The 24,794-nt window shown below is 41.6% G+C and overlaps 1 protein-coding gene across 1 annotated transcript in view; it reads left to right on the top strand.

The window, feature by feature from the left end:
* The first annotated feature begins 831 nt into the window (after positions 1 to 831).
* The window catches only part of LOC136955687 (uncharacterized), a 25,738-nt gene continuing 1,775 nt past the window's right edge, over positions 832 to 24,794 (top strand). The window contains exons 1-3 of the mRNA XM_067249420.1: positions 832 to 1,041; positions 1,539 to 1,631; positions 1,740 to 2,012. Coding sequence (XP_067105521.1) covers positions 937 to 1,041; positions 1,539 to 1,631; positions 1,740 to 2,012 — 471 coding nt within the window. The 5' untranslated portion in view covers positions 832 to 936. The remainder of the gene's footprint in view (positions 1,042 to 1,538; positions 1,632 to 1,739; positions 2,013 to 24,794) is intronic.

The following is a 24,794-nucleotide window of genomic DNA, read 5'->3' as shown; positions in this document are numbered from 1 at the left end:
TCCAATACCATCAGATCGGTCTGTTACCTCAAGATCATTGGATCAAAACTCTGCTGATGAGAGTTGTTCAGGTAGCTCAATAGACACTTTTCTGTTGTCTTCATCACCTGCGTGCCGTGTTGACCCTTGGCCTGCTCGCTTTACAATACCAAAATTCTCCCATGATGTGGAAAGAATTCTTCAAACAGCAAACAAAACGTATCATGATGGCGGTGCACTCTTCCAAAACCCAAGTGTGAAATCTGATATCCTACAGGCTCTCGCAGAGGCAATATTCCACTATACAGCTTATCCCACCAGTCTTCAAATACTCGCTGTTGCAGAAGCTCTTGTAGAAAAATACCCATGCCTCAAGGAACCTGGATCATTTGCAGGCTTGTATGGCTGGCAACAGAGCCTCAAATACAAGATGCACAATTATCGTACCAAGTTGAGAAGCCGTGAACTCTCATGCCCTGAGCTTGAGGTTAACTCCTTAAAAAGGAAGCGACTAAGTGACAGGGCCCCTGCCAAGAACATCAAGAGACCCAAAAAAGCGGAGGTGAATTATCTGCCTCCCCATCCACTTGGGGAAAGTCAAGAAAGTCTGGAGAAGGAGAGACTTGTCCTTCTTTGCGAAGTAAAAAAGAAACATAATGAAAAGATAATCACAGAAAAAATGGCAAAAACCTTTTCAAGTCGAAGACATGAAGTTGTCAATCTCAGCCCTTGTATCCAAGATTTCATGGAGAGATGGCCCGCGTTGTTCGGTGAGGCTCAGGTAAGCAAGTTCAATTATTTGTGTTATTTAGAAAGATAATTTTGCAATAGAATTGTGACAGTTATCATTTGGAAGGTTGTTTTTCATGTTCTAACCAGGTCCCCTATCATGTCACTTAACTTTAGATAGCGGAGGAATTCCAAAGAATCACAGCCGTTCCTCTCTTGCAAACGTTTATGAGGAATCTTGACAGTTACACGCCGAGACTGCTCAACATCATGCGAGCGAAGGGAGGAGTTCCAGGGACAAAGATACGGCCAATACTGGATACCCTCAATCAGGTAATTGTTGAGTAGGCACATAATTCATAGTTTCTTCACTTAACGTAACAAGTATTGTAAGAATTTGGCCTAGTGGACCTGACAAGTGCTTCAGAAATGTTAAACTTCACCCATGCTTAACTTCTTAATTCAATGCAGCAGGGTTTCAGCAATGGAGGCAGTTAATCCACATTCTTCATTAATAAGTGTATACTGGCATTTGCATGAGGTGATTTTACATTAAAATGTTGAACCAAATATAAGGTCAAGAGACATTTAGCAAAGGTAGTTATCTAGTCTGGTTGGACATATTCCTCATTATTACTCCAGGCTAGGGTGCAAGTACAAATTCATGTCATCCACCTTTGTCTTGTCATGCACCTTTCAAATGGCAAGGTGACTGTCAACAGAGACTATCAGGTTACCGGTATATAAATAAATAGCCCCCTTGCTAGATCTACTAGCATATCCAGCATATCCATGTGTGATCATACCAAACAAATTGTTTTTTTTAACAGAGAGACTCCATCGAGAGAAGACGGGATGCAGTCATCCGCAGTCTCATAGAGTACCTTGGAGAGAGTGGTGTTGAGCTTTTCTTAGACTGCCAGGTATGTCCTTTTAAGAGCAATGAGTTTAATCAAGATTGGTTGAATAAGGGTTAAAGTTTTTCACCACAAGCCTATATTAATGTTGTTTCTTCTGTTATGTTCCAAAAGGAGGCTGACCGACATGAAAACACTCATCACATCCTGAAAGTGCTTGTTCTACATGCTGCCACTGATGAGGATCCCGTGGACGTTTCCATCATTATTGAGGGTAACGAGGTGCTGACTAAATGTGACAACACAGCAAAAGCTTGTACGCTGTTGATGGGACTGCTGTATGCACTGAATCTGGAATACCCTGCAAAGCTCAAGTATACTTTTGAGGTCTTCCAAAAACTTTTTCTTGAGCTTGATGGTATCAAGCTGTCCTCAAAAGTCCAGTCAGTGAGAACCAAATTGCTGGCTTGAATATTGGAAGGCTTTTTGGTAACCTCACCACTGAAAGACTTTCATTAGTGGTTTCACTACTTTGTATAATATTTACGTTTGTATTTACTTCTTTACTACATTTGGGGAATATTGCCATTGAGGGCCAGATGTTTTGTTTGTGCAGTGGTCTGTACAAGTCTTCTAAACTGACAGTCATTGAATTAATGTGTTTGTAAAAATTGAAACTTGTGATTTTTTGATGCAAGGTAATTGTGTATATATGTTTGATTTCCAGCAATATGCCCAAACTATCTCTAAAAAGAAATCTAGATATTTTTCCAGAATTTCTACAATCGTCTCTTATGGTTCATTTAATAAATCACGTTATTTCTTTTGTCAGTTTGAAGGCCTCACACTAATACTGAACAAGAGACTCATACATGCTAATTTTGGCTTGCAGTGAAAAGTCCTTCCTTGTTTTTCACAGGACTTAAGTTTCTTTTATTATTTTAAGTTACCACACCATATCAAGGCATGTGGACTTTTGAGCGTTTTGCTCTAACCATATTTTAAGGCATTGTAAACAATTCCCAGGTTATTGTTTAACAATTAGTCTTTAGTAGCAAATGCCAGTGTTTTATTTGTGGTTGAAATGTTTTAGGTCTTTGGTGATAGGTTTACTGGGACCATAGTCTGAAACACATTGCTGACTTAAACTGTACCAGCCCATTCTATGATTGCGATTGTGTGAGGCCTTTTTCACTATAACTTTAATAAAAAAGTTGACAAGATATATACTGTTCAATGTGAGTGATTAAAACATTGTTGATGATGTTAAATGTTATGCATCTTACAATTTATAACCAATCATTTATACTGATATAATTTAGTTAAAACATACTGATAACTGGGAGTTAATTGTTCTTTAATTAATAGATATTTATAAGTAGTTTTGTATTTGACAATCCAAGTAAAATTTACTACGTAAACTGCGAAAAGTTAAGTAAGCCTTACCTGATATACTTGGTGAATATTAATTGCTAATACTTTGTGAATATTAATTGCTAATACTGAGTACATTTTACTTAGTTTGTGTAGTGTAATTTAAACACATTACATGGTGTTAAATTTAAACACAAAAATTGTTTGCAAATTGTTGCCTCAATTTTTTTGAGTAAATCTTAAACATCATTTTTTTCAGTGTACCAACTTGATTTTTGATATTTTGATAATGGGTAATGGGGATACTTTTTTACAAATGAACAGTAGCTGACAGTGTACATTGAAAAGTACAGGGAGGGAACAGTATTCATTCACATATTAAGGCTTTGCATATTCAGTACATACAATAAAATAATTACCATATGGGCTTTAGGGTTAGGGACTTGCATGGGACAGACTCCTGTTTTAATTTGACTATAGAACATTCACCACAACAACAACCACAACAACGGTATTTAGCAGAAATTTGTCATGACATGCCCCTGGCATCCATAGCAAGCTGTTCCCTTATATGAAGAGCCAGAGCTGAGGGAGTGCGGGGCTGGGTGTGTGAGGATAGCATCTGCCTGCGCAGGCCTGCTCACAGGCTGTGCGCAGGGGCTTAGGCAGCCTCTGCGGGGGGATGCTACTGTGAACTCGAGCCATCTGAATCCTAATTAACTGGCAACCCGCCCGTCTCGGTCCCATTATCTGGCAACCCGTATCCCTCACCGCAAACCGGGTGATTAAGAGGGGGGCCTAACAGGGCCAACCCAAATAGGGCAGGTCACTCCGGGTGTAATAAGTGCAGTAATAACCAGGTATGAAGAATCGGTAATGCTGTTTGCTTATTCTTCACATAGCCAGCCTGCGCGGCACGCTAAGGATTGTCTCAGGGTGAGAAAGATGACGGCGCGGGGGGTTGGTTTGTGTTTGGCGCTGCCACTTCAAGAAGCGTTGCGTCCGCTTGCTTGAAAAGGGCAGCGGGGGTACGTGGCCTTTCGCAGGATGTTAACAAATGGACTTCATTATGGAGATGGCGCACTAGGTAGACCCCCTATGGCGTGTGATGTATAGCCCAGCATGGAAGTCACAACATGCACTACACTGCACTGCTCCAACTTTGCCAACTGGACTGAGTTACTGTGTGTGGTGAGGCACAACACAGGTTGCTGCACTCAAGCACTTCTGAAAGCAGAAGTGTACACAACACATGTTCTGTCACACACAGGTTCAGTTTGGCATCACCAAGTTTCAGGGCAATGAAAGGCAAATAAACTCAGATAGGTTTGAGACTGAGAGGTACTAACTAAATACATGATGGTGACCTTTGATGTAAGCTAGCTTCAAGCACAGTCTCCCATTTAATTTAATTACAGAGCTACAAAAATTACACATTTTATTTATGACTCCCCCCCTTAATCTCTGTTTTTGAGCAATTTTCTTTAACATCATTCAATTAAGAGTAACTATCCTGAGGTGACCATACTCAAAACAAATGTTTAAAATGCATTCCTGTGGATGGGTTTACATACATTAGAATAAGAAATAATATATGAAAGCGGTTTTCAGGCTACTTTATGTACATTTTACATCAATATATATATACCTTAAAATTAGGCACTTGAACTTGGACCCTGATGCTGATCCAAATGCTGCATCATCCCTCAGAATAGCAGGGTCATGCGTAACCATAAGGGTCTTTCACTTCAATACATATTTCATTGTGGCTTCTCATTGTAGCGCCATTAAAAAAACAACAAGCAATCTGACCACCACCAGGAACACCTTCTGTGCAAGATTGAGGGGCAACTCCAGGCTATTCCAACACATGGCTACTGCCCCCTAAACACACACACATACACACGCTCACACACACCCTCACACATGCACGCTCCCTCACACACGCACACACACGCCTCACCATAGTTGCCACATTTCCCAAAAAGACTGCCAGACGGCAAAGTGTTTTTAGCCCCAGTCTCTTCTTCCCCCTGACTTATGAGGATATGCCATGGCCATGGAGCTGTGATTCATCGCCGTGGCTGTTCGACCAGCACCGGCCCACATTTGTTAACGTAGTCCGCTGAGGAGGAGACGTGTCAGAACTTTTGTTCTGAACAAGGTAGTTAGGTCACCGGGATGTGCGTGTGTGTGTGTTGGTGTGTGTGTGTGTGCACAAGTGTGTGAAACTGAGTGCATGTGTATCAGAGTGTGAGTGTGTGTGTGTGTGTGTGTGTGTGTGTGTGTGTGCGTGTGTGCGTGTGTGTGTGTGTATGAGAGGGTCAAGCCATGGCCCACTTTAAGTCCTTCATGGGACCTCTCAATTTGCCCTGGCTCAAGGAGAACAGGATGTAGGCTAGCCTGCCCAATTTGTGAGCATCACGCTGTGAAGTTCAGGGCTTCTAGCAGGAGGCAAAACACTGTGCTTTGAAACATAGGGGAAGCTTTTATGCTACTGTGTAAGGCTTATGGAGAACAGTTATGGTACCAAGTACACCTCACGGAAACATACATAAGACCGCAACATACAGCTCAATAATATATTCATAATTCATAATATTTGGTCAAATTTGTGCTAACAAGTCTACACACTTATGCTGGGTTGTCAATGTCCTAAAGGGGAGGAAACAGAAATATACAATTTACTGAACTATTTTAAGTAACATCTCAATGAATTACTGTTTAGCTTGGTGGAATAGATCTTTCTCTAACCGGGTCTAACACAGATAGTACATGAGGGAAACTGGTCATTTAGCATTCTGCGTTTCTTGCGAATTGTGACGTGAGATCGGGGAAACTGTATTTTGAGCAGGACCCTGGTAACCCAAGATCAATTAGCAAAACAACCTCCACATTCAGATTCATTTACTTTATCACACTGATTTATTTTAATAGAACTAATCATTGAATCTAGTTTGTTATCAAGTTACTTTGTCCTAATCGTTAATTCAATCAACAAAAGCTTACAAATATTATACCTGTAATACCATATACATATTAACACAATATTATTTATATTGTGAAGTATCATCCACGTTAAAACTAGAAAACAATTTTCTGAATTTAAGACAGACATCAAGACAGACAGATGATCAATTAGTTCAGGTCACCTTCTGAAATAACATCTGTTTCCTTGCCCTCATCAGACACAAATGAAGATTCGTCTAGAACAAAGAAGCGGAGCGGAGAATCCCAGTTGACAGGTTTCTGAGTCAAAGTCTTAAAGGAAATCTATGAACCTGGGAGATTATTAGCATCTCTCCCCACTCAGCACAAGAATCCTCTAACTTGGCTGGATGCACGACCATGTGGTGGAGCCAGGCTGGGTAGGGGGGCTTAGAACTGCACAGAGGGGGCCTGCGGCTTACTACCCCTTACTACCCCCCCACCCCATGTCTGACAGATCCTCAGAGGAGACCCCCGCTCTTCCCCTGGGGCTCTACAGTCTGTGTTACACACACACACACACACACACACACATACACACATATGCAGTACAAACACATACATGTACTGTATATATTCACATAAACACACACACGCACGCACAGACACACAGGTTTTAGAACATCCCCATCGACTCTGTAGTTCTCGTCCATCCCCCACACACTGGAGGGATATTCAACATGGCAGTTCCCTTGAAGCAAAAGAGTCATACCAGAGCATCATGTAAATCTTTAGAGCAAGGTCTCTGTGGAATGTACAATTCTAAATTGTAATGTGACATTTAATATGCAGCATGTATAATTTTGAATGTACAATGTTGAATACATAATAGGTTTTTATTAGAGTACGCTGTTCATTATGTGGCAAATACAATCTCAAAGTAAATCTCAAAACAATAATGGATTGGAAGATCAAAACTGTGAGTCTCGCATTTGTTCCTAAAGTATGTTACTAAAATATGATCCTTTCATACTTAAGATACTAATAATTCCTATCAAGAATACATGTATTTTTGTAATAAACCAGCAATAGCAAAACTCCATACCTTGGTGCCAACAATGTTTTATTATTCTCAACAAAACTTTGCAAACACAAACACCTTGACTCCTTTATTGGCCTCCTTCTGTTAGACATCAGGTGAGAAATGAGCATGATCTTTCCGAGTGAGTTCTCTCTGGCACACACATTCACACACACACAAAGCTCCCCACATCATTACACTTCCCCCTACTTAATCACTCAGGACCCCCGATTTAGGCCTGGTTCTTAATGATGCTCAAGGAGCCTTCAATAGGGAGAAGAGAGGTTGCAGAAGACAGAAATCTCCCTCCCTCTATCCCCTCCATCCCCCTTCTCTCCCCTTCATCTGACTCTCCTTTCCGTCTCTCTCTGTCTTTCTTTCTCCAGCCCTCCATCCCCTCGCTACCGTTTCCTCTCCTTCCCTTCTTTTCATTTGTCTGACTTCAAGTCTCTTCCTTTTCTTCCTCTCCTCCCACTTCTACTCCCGCCCCTGCTTATCATCTCAGCGCTTCCATGTTTCCTGCTGCTGTACTGCTGAGGCATGTAAAGATACCAGCCCCACTGTCTACTTATTGTCAACACGGGGGTTTTCTGAACAGGTTAGCATTTCCACTAACTGCATCCTCTTCTGAGGATCCTCTAAGTTGGGATGTTTATGATTTTACCTTTCATTAAAATGGTATTCATTTCCTGCAAATTCTTTTCATCCACAGCCTCATACAAATACTGAAGATTAAAAGTACAGCAGAAAATCAAGGGCCAGAATTGCTCAGTTGCAGTAGAAGAGTTGGACACCCCTTCCCAGAACAAAGCACTTATTGTGGTGTAAACTCAAAACCCATGTACTGAAAACAACATCCAAAGATGTCTGGTAGCATTCACAAACTTTTAGTAAAAGAACAGAGACATGGCTTCAGTTTCACCAATTTATTTTCGGCCACCAAACAAAGCATGCTAACCTCCTGGGCCGGTCGGCCATCATCAGAGCCTAGTTTTAGAGGCCTGGGCTGCGTTTCCTGATAACGATGGATCATAGCAACGATCGAGCAAAAAACAAAACCATCGATATTTCTTACGTGCGTTTCCCAAACATGCTCGTAAGGAGTAGGCTAATCTATGCACTTTCAAGAGTTACGAATTTTCAAGAGACACTTTAGCTACGATGTCTTTAGGATCGGCCCGTAAAACTAAGATTCGTCCTACGATGGATTCTACGATCAACTTAGGCTTACGATGCTTTCGGGAAACGCACCCCTGGTCTAGAAGTGCATAGTAGAGTATAGGACCAATCTGTATGTTACCAGGCACAGTGCAATACTATCAAGCAGAAAGTATTGAATTGATTGTAGGCTGTGCATAGTTGTTACTCTGTAATAATAAGTCTGTATAATTACTAAGTAAGCACTTTGTGATGTTAACATGGAGGAACATCTCATTATTATGTCATTACATTGTGGAACAGTCTATAGGTACACACATGTACTAACAAGTATTCACATTTTAAATTAAATTAAGTCTGCCAATATACACATTAAATTAAGCAGCCTCGTTGTCTTTGGTGATATCTTCAAACACCCTCTCAGCATATTTTCCTGTCTTCATTCAAGAGAGTCTTAGAGTCTGTGAGTGTATGTGTGTGCATACTGTGTGTGTGTGTGTAATGGTCTGATTAATTGATTTATGGACAGGGCCATTCAGTGTGGTGGCACCACACACACGCGGGTGTCAGCCAGGTTAACAAAGCACACCATCCATCTCATGCGCTCTCCCCGCTCCCCGCTGAACAGCTGGGTGTCACCAGGTCATTTGTCTTGGGCACTTTTCAAGTGTCGCCTTTAATCGGGTCTTACCCAAGTCGCCTGTCATGACATGGCACATTTTGTTTTTCACAGAAGAATGTGAATGGGTTTAGACAAGCAATGTAGGAATCCCAGTGCCTACATGTGATTATATGGATATAATATCAATACTATGAGGAACCTGTCTTTAGCTTTGCCTGCTTGTGGCTTGCATGCGTGCCTTGTATTATAGACATGTTTGAGGTGCATGGAAGAGTTCCCTGTGAACTGTTGACATGTTTGTAGATGTGTGTGTAATCTATAGGTCAATATTTCAACTGCACAAGAGTTTACAAACATTCAGTCAGCCTTCGTAAACAACATCAAACGGATCTCTTTAAGTAAACGTTTAAGTAAAAGAGCATGGGCAGGGTATAAGGGAGTCAGGTGGCTTAGCGGTGAGGGAGTCGGACTAGTAATCTGAAGGTTGCCAGTTCGATTCCCGGTCATGCCAACTGACGTTGTGTCCTTGGGCAAGGCACTTCACCCTACTTGCCTCGGGGGAATGTCCCTGTACTTACTGTAAGTCGCTCTGGATAAGAGCGTCTGCTAAATGACTAAATGTAAATGTAAATGTAAATGTATAAGTATTGTTATTCACAGTACAGAAGAGCTTGTACCTGTTTATTATAGAAATAAGTGATAAATCATGAATATTCAATGAGGGATACCGTGGTGCACCGGGTAAGCCCACGCCACACATCACACTGCAGGTTAACCACGGCACAAGGTCAATTCATTACGACGTCCATCGTAAAACACCTCTCAGTCAAACTCATTCAAAGCGCATATCTGGAAGTGGACAATGACCTCCATTTCTGTCTGGCTAGATGAATGAAGCATGTCATTGCCAGATGACATCAATATATTGTAAAGGGGGGTGGGGGGGGGGGGTGGGGGGGTTGTCAGAGATGGATGGTTGTCCAGGCGGAGGAAATGGGAGTCGTGAAAGCCTAACAGAACAAGCAAGACCAACCCGAAACGTTCCATTAGCCAGGGGCTTCCACTTTTATATGAGATTCGGGTTGACGTTTGTTCAGATGAGTCCTTCCTGATCAACGGACCAGCCCAACACCCATTTCATTATGATGCAGCTCTGAATCCAGCTAGGTGATTAACATGGACCCCAATGAACTGGGGGTGGTCAAAAGAATACTGACAAGACATTTACTGTAGGTAATGCCCCCAAACAAATCATGGGCAGTCTACAGGTCTGAGCAAATGGGTTTTCTGGAATGTTTCGACAAACCTTGATAAACCACGATTGGCTTGGCTTTTTAAAAACATGTTAACATCTGAAGTCACAAGGCTTTCAAAATGTGACCAAAAACCAATAGAACAAGACCTATAATTGCATAAAAACATCTTTGTTTGCTACCTGACACACCATGAGGAGACCACTTAACATTTTTCAACATCAGCATATCACTGCCCATATACCACATGTCTCTTAGCATTAGTCTTTAGCATGATGGCCCTTCACAACAAAGACATCTCACTACTAGTGGGAGCCAAAGGGACAAGCCGGGGGCAGAGAATTGAGCTGACGCTGCCCCAGTGTCAGTCCAACATTGTGCGCACCAAGCAGTTGTCTTAAAGGCTGAGCCAAGCTAAGACACTTGCACACCACCCCAATGAGAACCATACTGTACTCAAAACCTCAAACACTGCTCAATGTAATCAATCAGCGCCTACTGCAACTACGATAAGGAATATGTGGCCGTGTGGAAGAGAGACACATACAGTAACAGGTCTGACAGTGATGTCATTACTCGTAGAATTAATGTTCATTTTAGCTTGAGCTAACAAGGTACTTATTGAACATCCCACTTGACTTCAACAAACAACTCCCCACTGCATTGGACTGAGGCAACAACACGATTAAGTACCTTCAAACAAATGTTGAGCAAATAACTATGCACAGAAGATGTTAGTGCCCCAGGCTATTTTGCTGGAGTGTGCATGCTGCCAAGTCAAATTAAACAGCAACAGGGACATATTCTTCTTCCAAATTGGCAGTGTAGGGAAATGATTCATATGTGTACAATCCTCGTAGGCTTTGAGGCTAAGTTATCCCGTCCTAATCTCACTAAGTCGATAGATTTGGAGGAGTTATTAAATATTTCGAAATGCTTCTGAGATGCTTGAACTTCGCTGGAGGCTTTGTAATTCAACTCCATGCATGATTCCCACGCAAACAAACATGCATTTAACAAACATCTTTGAGAAGTGTATACTAAGACTGACTTTCAAACCAGTAAAAGTAATCAATGTCAATTGGTTTGGACACCTGTGTCTCAAATAGTTTGGGTTAACCAGAAGGAGAAGAAAACTAGGCATGTCAAGCAACAATGCAGTCTGACCACAAATAACTTAAATATGTGGACATGCAGGACTCTTAATAAAATTCCTGCATTCAAAATGACTGTGAATTTCTTGGTAAATGAATGTAACAGATCTTTAACCATCTTCAGTCTTTAGGAATCTTTCCTTACGGAAAACTGTCAACATTCTTTCAAGGGTGATCTACTTATGGCCATCCCCGTTTCCAACACTGAACACTCGTGTTGCATCTTCTCTGCTCTCCTTCTTCACCCCATTTTGTCCTCTTGTCTGCTCTCTCTCTTTCTCTCCTTCTATGTCTTTCCCTAGTCTGTTCTCTCTCTCTTTCTCTCCTCCTATGTCTTCCCCTAGTCTGCTCTCTCTCTTTCTCTCCTCCTATGTCTTCCCCTAGTCTGCTCTCTCTCTTTCTCTCCTCCTATGTCTTCCCCTAGTCTGCCCTCTCTCTTTCTCTCCCGGTGAAGACAGCTAGCCGTTAGCAAGCCTCCACAGCATGCTCACAAATGCTAACAGCTGCCACTTATTTTCAGAAAGGGTCTCCAAAACAAACAACGAGACAAACACACACACATTGCCACCAGCTGCCGGGAGTGTGTCAAAGTTTGTGTCATCTCTTCAGCACCAGTCCTGACTGCTTGTGTAAGAGTACAGCATGTGTGATTTAAATGAGGGGCTCTTGTGGGTGTTTTAGTGAGTGACACATACATGTACTAATCAGCATTCAGTGGATGATGAATCTTGGGACTAAAACCTGTTGTTATGTCATGTAAATGTGACATGATGTAGGGTGAGTAATACAATTGCACAACCTCTCTCTCACTCTGTCTGATAAAACATTGCTTATCTTTCGTCTCAAGAGGGTTTTCACCAACCATCTATCCTCCCCAAGAGACAGCACAAAACATGTTCTTGAAGGGCTGTCCATTTCACTTTCCAAGACAGGGCTCTTCTCCTCAACTATCCAAAGGCAGATGTGCCATCGCAGACAGAAGGGTCACCATGTCATTGAACACGATGCTGCTCAACTGCTCACACCCATCCTTAACACACTTCAATACCAATCAATAGAGACCCAGGGATGATGACATGCTACTGTATAGCACAATGGTCACCTTTCTGTGAACAAAGAGGATTGAAAGGGATAAGAAAGAAAGGTCCAGAAATCCTTAAAAGAGATTATGAATTTGCAAAGAAACTATGTAACATTCACTGGAAACCATGAGAATATTCTCATGAGATTATAACTGCTGTGATACTTCAAGAAAGGTATTGTTCAACAAACTATAAACCCTTTTCTTGATACTAATGCCTTTATTTTTTCATGTTTCAGATAATCAGCCCTTTTGGAAGTTCAGCTGAAATGAAATTAATTTGTAACCTATTTAGATCACATCCATGGTCATAAGGCACACCTATTTAACAATATGCCATAATGTTGTAATAAATAACAAATATTATTGTTTGTATTCTATTAAAAAATATTTGTTTTCTTCCAGTAAAACAAAATATCACAGATGTTTACGTATGCACACGTACTGTTAGTGTGTACAAACCAATTTCAACCAATATTATCATGACTTCCACCTATCAATCAGTCTACTTTTAGCAGGCACGGAGCTAAGATTATGTAGTTAGCTAGCTAGCAACAGTATGATACAACGGTACATTGGTGTTTGCAAAAATCGCATGAAATTCCTACAAACTTTATGTCCCAACTATCCTTTACACTCGGAAGTACATCACCATATGGAAGTTAAATGTTCCTAAATGATGTTTCAGTTCAACCTTAAAGTAGACTCTGCTTGTTCAGTTCACAACAGCACTTTACTGTACCAGTAATGCCTATGGACTATAACCAAGTGTACAGTATATATTAGGTTTCTTCTTTGATCAAACATGCTTTACAGTCTAGCACACACAGATATGACCAATAGGAACACAGTGCTTGAACACTCAGTAGCTTTGCTATAAATACATAATAATCCAAAACTTACATGTATGTGTCTTCTTTGCTGATGAGACACCTATGAGGAGACAGAAACAGACAATCCGTTAATGTGACATTCAGCTCATGATCTGCATGCACTCAGTGAGGAAGACTACAGTTAGAGTATGTTGTGCAGCAGGTGTTTCAAGCCGTGGTCACTGTAATCTTGCATTGATACATGTTCCTATGGTATCTGCACCTGCAAGTGGCTATTTTAAGTACACACACAACACATCGAATAATTTCTCAATTAGTCCTAAGTTCTAATGGTCCGTCTATTGAAATCTAGATCACAGTAATAGAGAGAGAAAGTAGAATGGATAAGTAAGGCGGGGACGTTTGTCAGACTTCCAAACAGCCTCCAGACTCCATCAGGTCCTGAGGCATAAATCTGGTGGGCCGCAATGACATGCTCCACTAGTGCCTTTCTCATAGTCTCTGAGCCTGTCCAAGGTCATGGTGCATGGTGGGGGTTTAGAGAGAGAAAGGGAGCATGTGTGTGTACTGTATAAGTGTGTGTGTGTGTGTGTGTGTGTGCGTATGCACGTGTGTTAGGACCCATCTGTGGCTCTCTGTGGACCATTGCTGACAGCAGGGCTAGGGCAGAGGCTCTTACCTAGGCGAACAGGGCTCACCTTAGGATACTTCCAGGGTAATCATGCAAGCTTGCATTGCAAATGAGTATGTGTAAGCGTTGACTCTGGGCCAGCCTGTCTCTAGCTGGTCTATCTAAACTACTCCTACGGGTAGGCCTTTAATAAACCCTTGACCTCAGCTGACTACATAGATACAAACATAATTTCAGTGTAGCTTGCTTTGCTATTGAATGATTTGAACAAATCAATGGGTATACATTGGATGTAACAAAAATATCATACTTGACTTCAATAGACTCAAGTCTGCACTGACAGTGTGAAACTAAATGGCTGTCAAAGCAGTACAAATGGAATATTTACATTTTTACAGTGTCACTCTTCATTGAGCAGTTCTTCCCTTTTCAAAAACCCCAAACCCCCACACACACACCCTTCACCACTATGCAGCTCACCTCTCATGTAGAGTCAACCCCATCAACCATCTGGCACTCTGCTACACACACACACACACACACACACACACACACACACACACACACACACACACACACACATACACACAGCAGAACCACCATTCTGTCAATGTCACACCAAGATTATAGTATCTGATTCTTATCAAAATACATCCTTGTTGGGAAATCCAGCCTGTCAACTGTAATATAGTCTTCACCACACACAAACACACACACACACAGAGCCTGTTCCTAAGCTTGAGAGGAAAAACAGAGGGATGAAAAAGACTGACAAAGCGGTGAAAGGACTCACTTCCTCCTCTAGATGTCTTTCAGAATGTCCAAATTGGATGAACTGGAGTCTGGAGACCGGTTTGAAGGTTGTGGGTGAAAGGCAGGGGGGCGAGAGTGGACTGCCTTGTCGAGGCCCCTAACCCCTAAAAACAGCCTGCCAACTTCTGTCTCCATCGCCATCCAACCTCTGAGTCAGACAGGGGCCAGAGACCAGCCTGGAGGTGAGTCTATCCTTGGGAGACTGAGGAGCCGGCAGGTGTCTGGTCACGGTCAGGGCAAGGTTGTGGCACGCTGTACTGGTGAGCAATGGTTTGATCCCATGAAAGTGGGTTGGGATTTTGTTTTGCCAACAGACGTGACTATCTGTTCAGGTGTGTGGACTAAATTGATTGACTCCTATAGGAGTACTGATGGCAAAAATGGGCTACATTGAATTTCAAGTTCAGACCCAGGGAGAGTGTACAAGTAGACATGTTGACAACTGAGGACAAGAAGAGGTGATTATTTGTGGTGGTTGTGTCTTTCATGATAGCCTGTTTTGAAGGATGTCTGATCGTTGCAGAAAGAGAGATGGGGGGAAATTGAAAGAGAAGGGGGCGGGGGGGGTCTCTGTTAAACTGACAGAACAGAAGCCGTTTGGGCCAACACTGTGACTGGGCCTGTAAGTGATCATTTCAGCCTCCTTTACCCTGACAGTGTATGATTATCATAAATGGCACTGTCATCTCTGTCAAGACCATGTCACGGGCTGCGAGCATGCGTGTGTGTGAGTGTTCTTCAGCAACACTCAAAGTTACAGTCTCCTTTTCATAATGGAGCTGTCCCTTCAGAAATGCTACCATGGGTGGACCCAACCAAGATGACTTCCTAATGGAAGGCAATTCCTTAGGGGGAATCAATTCTGCTACAGCTCCTCTCAGTAAGCCAAGGTGCTCTCTTATTCACAGACTGCTGCAACTTATCCTCATTCACTGTTTATTCTGGCGTGACAGAAAAGAGAGCGTTACAGAGAGAATGGGGGGGAAGACAGAGAGTGAGAGAGATGGAAAATAGGAAGAGGTAAAAAGATGGAACGAGGGAGAGTGATCCAGTAAAGAGGCAAAGAGAGAGGCCCAGGCAGGTTGTTCTCTGGACTCAATGACAGGGTCTATTGTAGGTTGAGCTCAGGTGGTTGGAGTCTCAGACAGACTCAGATGGTTTACCGGTGGAATGGAGGGGTTTGAAAAGGTACATGTAGGCCTGCTGCAAACCAAATGGTGCCTCTCTGGAGTTGACCTTGACTAGGTACAGTATAACACTCCAATGTAGCACAGTTAGTGTTACAGGGTTGGAGGAAGTTATGGAACAAAGCTGAATCCAACAGGAACAGTAGAAAGGACTGAGAGTTACATTCTGTGTGTTTACTGTTGATTTATTTATACTATTGATAAACACCACAACAGCATGTGTATAAGTCACCAAGACACAGGCCAACATGAATGAATATAACATTACAACAATCCCATTATGTTTTCTGTCTCCTATCCAACAGCAACTTTTTTGTTTTCTCATATTTATGCAGCAACATGTTTAATTAACTTATCCAAGTAATCATCTCTATAATTATCAGTCCATGCGAGCCATTTAGGATCTTGTTGCTCTCAATTAGGTGGCAAATTGGCTGCGATTCATCTTTAAGCATCTGGGTCCATCAAGGCAGCGGAGCTCATCGCTTCTTCTCTAATCAGTAAGATGTGTGTATGTGTGCGTGTGTTATAAATTTACAGTACAAAGGGATTCATCTTATGGGCTAGAGCCACTCCCTCAGAGTACTAGTATTTCACATAGCATGGGAGTCATCTTCAAATTATATGATTTTTTTTTTATATTAGTGTGTATTGATCATAGATTTCTCAATGGAAAGGTAAAAGGTTTCATTGCAAGACATGAATCCAGCCCTAACATCCTTCTATAGTGTCCAACCCAAGTTAAGACAAAATGATTGACAAAGTCATCCAACAAAGTTGCTCCATGCTGACACAGATAGCTCAATATCGTAATTCCACATAGTGGAATATAATGATAAAAAATAATCATTCTAATTTTTGGAACACTTAAGTACTCCATGGAGAGCCTAACTCTCCCGGGGTTCTTTAAGAGCAAAATGACTTGTGAATCCCAGGTTGATGTTATTTCTGGTCGTTTTTTAATTGGTTTCCATGTGCATCTACCATTAAGAGAGCTCTACAGGTTGCTTGTAGAGTGGTTTCTTCGCAACGGAATTAGGTATAAATTGACAATTCACCTCAAATTTAGCTTTAAAGGGCAAATGTTTGAAAATATCGCAAACTTACCATAGTTCAATGTCTAACATCCCATGAAGCCTTCATTCTATCAGGGGAGTCAGGTAGCTGAGCGGTGAGAGAATCGGGTTGGTAATCCGAAGGTTGCCAGTTCGATTCCCGGTCATGCCAACTGACGTTGTGTCCTTGGGCAAGGCACTTCACCCTACTTGCCTCGGGGGAATGTCCCTGTACTTACTGTAAGTCGCTCTGGATAAGAGCGTCTGCTAAATGACTAAATGTAAATTTCAGTGTGGTTCTTTAATGGTTTGAGGAGTGATTTTTTCTAGTAACTTTTTTCTCTGCTTCACTCTTTGGTTTTGGTCTGACTTTGCCCCAAGTGAGTGTTTGGCCTTGTTTGCTTGCTAATGCAGGTTATGTGTTGAATGAAATACTGGAGCAGAGCCACATGCAGGCAGGCAGGAGCCCGGGAGCAGCACAGAGGCAGCAGACACAGGTGTGTCTCTGTGTGTGTTTTTGAAGATACTGGAAATGCCCATGGTAAAGTATGAGCTTGCTTTGTTGCAGTAATATTTCAATGGAAATCTTCCATTCGAGTTGTCTCTTTTAGATACAACTACATTTGTATGTACGGTATCAAGAGCTTGTTAGCATATAATTAGGCATGGTAAGTATACAAATATTAACAATTAACACAATATAATATACATCATTGCATGTATACAAAAATATAACATAAACAATAGTAATGTTTATGATTTTTTTGCGTGATTCAAAAACTAACACTACATATTTCACCTTTAGAGGTAAACAGCAGCACACAAGACACACCATCACCCTGGCCTCTACATAAACTAAATCCCTCCCTCTGCTATGGTCTATTAAGGCCCAGACATGGAGAAGGAAATTGAAGCTTAGTCCAAGGAGTTCTTAGACAAGGGGTTGTGGCCTGTGGTTTGACACCAGAATTTCATATGCATGGCTCTCCTAGAGAAGCCATTTCAGCATCACTCACCTAAAAGAAGGATACTCTCTCACTTTCTCTCTCTCTCTCCCTCACACACACACACATGCGCACCTCCAGGGTACATTCGCCAGGCCTTGGCTTGTTTCCAGGATAGTGGGGAGCAGAGAGCCCTTACTCAGGGTAGTGGTGGCAGTGTGTGTGCGTGTGTGCCTATAGTGTGTGTGTGTTTGTGTGCCTATAGTGTGTGTGTGTGTGTGTGTTTGTGTGTGCCCGTGTGTCTGTCAAAAAGTGTGTGTGTGTGAGGAAAGTAGACTACAGAGGGCTGGTAGGTTGCCTCGTGAGAAAAGGACCCCCTCCCTCGGTGATGTGGAGATGTTGGCCTCTCCTGAGAAGTTCCCACACAGACAGCAGTCAGCACACACAGGTGTTCCCCTAAGATAAGAGACTACCTCCACTTCAACATTCACACAAGGTTGAGAAAATGTCAGAATAACATGACAGTTGATCAAGCGCTTGACACTGTAGTGAAGTCATGTGTCACTGTTAGGTTCACAGTATGTGTGTGTGTGTGTGTGTTTTATTAAATAAACCTCACCATGAGACCTTATCATCAGCATTATATTCCATCTGATAGCACAGGAAGGTTTTAACATCCGGTCTAAAAACAAGGTTGAAAAACATTGTTTCATCTTTTGGATTAAATCTGTCTTCCTGTTCAAAACCCATGTGGGTTTGTGATCCGTGATTGTATTCACGTAGACCTATGCATCTTATCTATGTATCTATTCTTATGCACAGAAAATTGTTTACAGAGAAGATTTTAGTCTTCTCTGTAAAGTTGATCATTTGAGTGCATCTGTACCAATGCCGCCCAAATAAATGATCCTTTTGATGGACCTACCCGTTCATTATATTTAAATGGGTTGATAGGTGCAGTGGTTCTACTACTTTCGTTTTACACACCTACACGACAGAATGGTTTCTCTGAATCTAGGCCAGATTAGAATATTCATTAGTCCTGCCCTTTTCAACTCTCGGTTGAAAGAATAAAAAAGTGTTGCTAGTGAAGCTTTACGATTCAGGATAGATAACAGTTGTCAGAAGGCTTGTGTGAAAGGGAGGTTGTGGTGACAAATTACCAACAGAAAACGATGTTGACTTTACAGAAACATGATGCAACCATAAATAAATGTTAATTTTCCCTGCAATTCGGGATTCTGTTCTGTGTAAAGATAAGTAGACTTGATATTTAGACTTGCTGTACCACACTCCATGTGTTCTTTGACTGTACTATAACCTCTTACTAGTACAACTCATTTCAGGTAAAAACATTGTTATGTTAACAAATGTTAGACAACAAAAAGCTCTTTGCAGTCTAACAACATTGCAATTCCCTTATTCACCAATTAATGGTCATTCATTTAAATGGCCACTGAACAGAAAGTAGCAAATGGTTGAGCCGTAGAGCAATTACATAGCACATAACAAAAGCTCACTCAATCCAAGCCAATGAAAAGCCGTTATCTACCAAAGTAAAGTAATCTGATACACAATTTAAGGGTGCCTCATGGTAGCAAAATCCAAACCACTTCCAAGACTGTTAAAGACCTGGCCGTGCTAAGCTCACGGACAGGAAGAAGGAGATAGACCTTTCCTTTGATGCCAAGATTAATGAAATGGACAGTGCTTACTTATTTAGCTGTTCTATTGATGCCTGAGAAATGCAACCCTGTGCGGCTTTGCATGTGAATAGGTCGCATCAGAACTTGTTTCCATCAATTAAAGGTGGTTGACGAGTGGAAGAATTCAATATCCTCTTCTCTCTTAAGTGCTAAATTCAATACCCTCACACTAAATGTCAGTTTCCCTTTAAAGACGTTTGCCTATAGTGGCAAACTAAGGCGAATAAAACTGCATTTGTTTAACTATCAGTATGGCTGTCAACGTGATTGTTTTGAGTGTGTGCGCCTGTTCAAGACAGAATATGTGGCAATACATGTGTAGTAAAAACACTTGAAATGTCCCAAGCAGAAAATGGGAATGGGAGTTCTTGCGTGCTTCATGTCAAGGCTAGGACATGTCTAGGTCAGCGCTGGTGCCTGACACAAGTCGGCGCTAGTTTGGACCCGGACGTTAATAGCTCTTTCATGTCCCCTGCTGTGCGAATGAGACAAGGGCCAAATGACACAATTCAATTAACATGTGTAATGGAGGACAACACCAAAGGCTAATAGTATGAACATGAAAACGCTCTGGTAATGTCTTCAGAGTGGTCGGAGGTCGAAGTAAAACATTAATATCTAGGCTATGCTACGCTAATTGGGTGATGCTTTGGGTGATGCTAGCGAGAGAACTCTGACTTACAAGAGCCTTTTAATGGTGTGAATAATTGTGCAGCACTGTATATCGAAGGTTAGACATAGGACAAAACTTCAATTTTCCATAAACTTTTGATGAGCATGCCTATACATGAGCATGGTAGTTTGTTACTAGATCTTTGGGTTATGGATACCGTGATTCCTTCAATGGACCTGAGGTATTGGAATGATTAAGGTGCACCTCATCTTGTCTTTGAGTTAGTGGGTTCAGTGAAGTAGTGAGAACACAGAGAAATTCTTCATTTGAAACATTACGGAGTACACATGAGGAGAATACACAGTAGGAAGAGATGTATTCCATATGGGATAAGCAAATTTGATTTAAAAACTGCATTAATAGAGTATTTCTAATCTTTCTATGTAGACTTCGGTATTCGTTTTTTACAGAGAAGTTTTTAAGCGTTGACCATGTTTTACCATGAGTTAACCATGATTGTTCAGCTGGATTGATGATGCATCATTAATGATCTTGATCTACATATCCTTCAGTACGGCAAAATGCTCTGTTAGTTGCTGTATCATTTGGATGTCCACAATAAAACCACCGTTCTCTTAAACTATTTTTTCTTATACAAAAGCACTTCATCTTTGAAATCTTTTTGGACAACTTAGGCCAAGTGCAAGAAGAAAACATTTCTGCAGTTGATGCCCCTTCAAGAACAAAGAGTGAGAACTAGATAACCCGCCACTACCCTGACATCAAAGATCACACATGCAAATACTATGCATGTACCTGGGAATATTGTGTATCTCATATCATATATATCTCATCTTGCCTTTAATACTACAATATCTTAGCAAAATGCTATAAAGAACTACAATGAGATAATTGGCTAATTATTCATCCTGAAGTCCATATGGCCACTATTAGACTGTGCAAGCAGCTGTCATAAACATCTTAATTAATTTAAAAAGCCAGCAACGGGGGACTTGTGACTCTGTCGAAAGCGAGTTTTCTTTAGCCGCTCTCTGGCAGTGGAAACAGATCGGGGCTCGTACATTTTTAAACACGCCTTTCATGTTGCTCCACAGCCTGAGAAAAGCCTTTGAACAGGCAGAGCTTGTTAGCAGGAGGACCTATCAGCCTCCTACCTTGGGCTTTTTCATCCCCACAGCAAATCTTTTAATATGCGGTGATAAGAGTTTTGATCGTGTACCTGCACCAGCAGGAAAATGCGCAATCACCATTTTTTCCACTGATGGTTGCCCTGTCTCCATTGTTGTTTCCCTTACACATCAAAACCCTCTCCTGGAACTGTTTGAAATAGTGTAGCACTGTAAATGATCCTCTGTCGGTAGGTTTCAAGAGTCATGTCAGTCTTTCTCCTTTGTATTTGTATTCCATAAGAACTGATCTGTTGAAGGCAGTGGATACAGATCATGCTAAAGCTGATGAATGTCAACAAAAACAACAGCTGCTAAGAGTTCCATAAGAAGTGAGGGGGGGGGGGGTTGTGTGACAGTAAGCACTACAGAATCTATGGAAATCTGGAGGTATAAAGAGTAACAAACCAGCCATGTGTGTCAACATTCAGCAAACCAAACAACATCTTCTTACTGGAATTTTGTTGTGTTTGTGTGTATATGCATGTGCTAAGTCAAATTAATGTGTCAATAAGGAGCTATGGACATCTTGCAGAGTCAAGAGGAACCACAGAAGTTCTCTCTCTCTCTCTGTCTCTCTCTGTCTCTCTCTGTCTCTCTCTGTCTCTCTCTGTCTCTCTCTGTCTCTCTCTGTCTCTCTCTCTCTCTCTCTCTCTCTCTCTCTCTCTCTCTCTCTCTCTCTCTCTCTCTCTCTCCACTTCTTATCTGTTCTGCAATCTTCCATCACCTCCCTCCATTCTGCCACCTCCATACCTCGTCCCTTGTCTGGGTGCCAGCTTCCTTGAACTCTCTTTGGAAAAGAAATATTTAACCAGGGGCTGTCAGAACAGATTGCCTTCAGCGAAGAAGCACAGTGACACACTGACCCAGAAGAGGTGGGGGGTGCACCAAACTTTGCAGCTTTTTAAATATGTATACATGTACTGTGTGTTGTTCAACTAAAAGATTCATTGCAATTATACGAGTCAAGATCCACTAGAATAGAATGACTAATTCATTACAGATATTAGGGTAGAGATATAGATATTGAATGTGCAATAAGAGATTAGACTTCACTTTGGTTGGCATAGCGTGTAGCCGCAACTGTCTTTGATTCACCCACAAATTCTACACTCCCACGTAGGAGTTCCCCATGCAGCTTTGGAAATGCTAAGTTATGGAAACAGTATTTCCATGTTGTCAGCCCCTCAAGGAAGGGGGAGGTGGGGTTGCAGGGTGGCTGACATTGGAACTGGCTATGATTTGATCTGAACACTGTTGGTTTCGGTTTGAGTTTACACTTCTAAGTGGTTTTAGGTAGCATGAGACGCTTCTGGGTCTTGATTTCCTGTGCCAACAACAGTAAACCACAAGTAGACTTGCCACAAAATCACCTAAAGGTCCTAAACTCTAAACATGAATTTAGCCTGAAAGGATACTCACGATCTGTCATCTCCAAAGAAAATAAACCGTAAAAATTGAATTTTGAGGGAAACGAAAACATTTGAAAGAACCTCAAACCCCAACGGACAAAAGAACAATGTCACAAACCTCACTGATAAGCTGGGTCTATGCTCTTTTAGTCTGACAGAATAAATAAAGATGTCTGACTTCATCACAATGCAATCCGATGAGACCATCTACAACATTTAACTGTATCCACATCGTCATGGCAAGACGTCTGCCTCGGATGGTAGCACAGAAAGTGCAAGACTCTATCTAGTCTGTTTCTCTCACGCTCACTTTTAACCCCTTTTCCACGTCTAGCCAGTCTGCAGTCACTTCAGTTAAAAATGCATTAGATACAGACAGGGAGGCGAGGTAGAGGAGAAGACCTGAAAGTGGTAAAGGGCGTTCCTGTCTGCATCGACCGAACCGAGTTCCCCTTCCCCCCGGGCCTCTTGTACTTACATCATTTACCACTAGAGTGGGAGGAGAGGAGTTCCATGAGGATATACATGTCCATTGTGCACCTTATAGCATATACTGTATGTGAAAACAAGAGTGCAAAGACATTAAGAAGAAAAGACATGTCCAGTTATAATAGGGCATGATAAAAGAGCCCTCCAGAGGCATCAATATGATGGGGGGGGGGGGGGGGGGGGGGGTGAAAGATACGGCTCCCACTTACTTAGACAAGCTTAAAATTGACTGTTTAAAAGGAATAGGGGCATGGGACTGAATAGTGGTGTTGTGATTTATTATTTAGATCAGTCATCCGTCTACCTAAATGGGTCCAGCTTCTTCTTGTTTTTCTTGTCACTTTCCTTAAACTGGTATTTTGCCGTTTCTTAAGAATGAGAGGTTGTGTTATTTTGGCATGGTGTCTTTACATGGTGCAATGCCTATCAGTGCCCATATGACAGACCGAAGGGCTCTTGCAAATGATTCTGGGTAGCAGACATAAAAGAACATGTGCATATTTTCATGTAATTAAACCCTGGATTTAACATTTAAAGTTCAAGCGTGAAGCACAAGAAAACTAAGAATAGGTCAATGGCGATAAATATCAGGGTTTGCTTGAAACCATTACAATGAACAAGTTATTGTGTAATATTTATGTTGAGTGACTCAGGACACTCATAAGGGGAATGTTATTGTATAGAATATGTTGAGAGTCCTAATACTACTCTAGATCAATTACATGTTGATTAATTACTAAAAAATTATGATTTAACAGTATAACTATTTGCAAGTAAAGACTCTTGACCATCATGTTGTCTATATGTGCAGGTGTGGGTGCAAATTACTTATTTGAGTTTGTATGGATCTCAGCAGACTGCATACAGTATTATGTTATTCCCTGCAACACGTCAACAACCGCAAAAAAAGCTCATCCAAAAAACACAAGACAGAAAAAAGCTGTCTCACAGCACCAGCAAAGAGAACATTGATCCAGGTGTTTTGTTATTTTCTACAAGAGCAACCAGAAAGAGCCTGTGCTCATGAGTGGACAAATACCATTTGTATGTTTCACATCAAGCTGAAATTTGGAGCAATTTTACAAAATCTCTTCTAGAATAATGGAGAAATTGGAAAACAGGAGACTCAAATATGACAGAGCACAAATCTGCAAAACTGTCAATTTCCTTTTGTCCTGCTGGAACCATACTGACAGTGATGTTATTTTCATGCAGCACTGTAGGCTCCATATAGTTGCTTTAGTTGTGGAGTACCGGTACAAGCGCTGACAACAAACAAAACATTAATTTAAGGAAAATATGAAACAAACCATTTCATATCACTGAGGTCTGAGAAGTCAAAGGGCAAGGGTAGGGGGGACATTTCAGTGTGGCATTACAGAAAGAGGATTTTTGTTTTTTAAATTTATTTTGCCATTCCAGTCAGAGGAGAGACATTTATTTCCTTCAATTCTAATTGGACTCAATTTATTGCTTTTCCAAAGCTCATTTTTCAGCAGCTTGCTTGCGATCTGGGCCAAGGCAGGCCATATGTATCTGCCTCTCTCCCCTTGGCCTCAGGTGCTAATATGTGGAAAGTGACCTGAGGGATATAGGAAGCGTGCTGAGGGGAAGAGGGGGGTAGGGAGGGAGGGGGAAATCAGGCCTCAAATCGTAGAGGAGAGAAGAGTTGAGGATTTAATAGAAGACAGGAAAGAACAGACAGAGG

The sequence above is a fragment of the Osmerus mordax genome, chromosome 13 (genome assembly GCF_038355195.1).
Source record: "Osmerus mordax isolate fOsmMor3 chromosome 13, fOsmMor3.pri, whole genome shotgun sequence".
Classification (NCBI taxonomy): domain Eukaryota; kingdom Metazoa; phylum Chordata; class Actinopteri; order Osmeriformes; family Osmeridae; genus Osmerus; species Osmerus mordax.
This window is presented reverse-complemented; position numbering and strand designations above follow the sequence as displayed.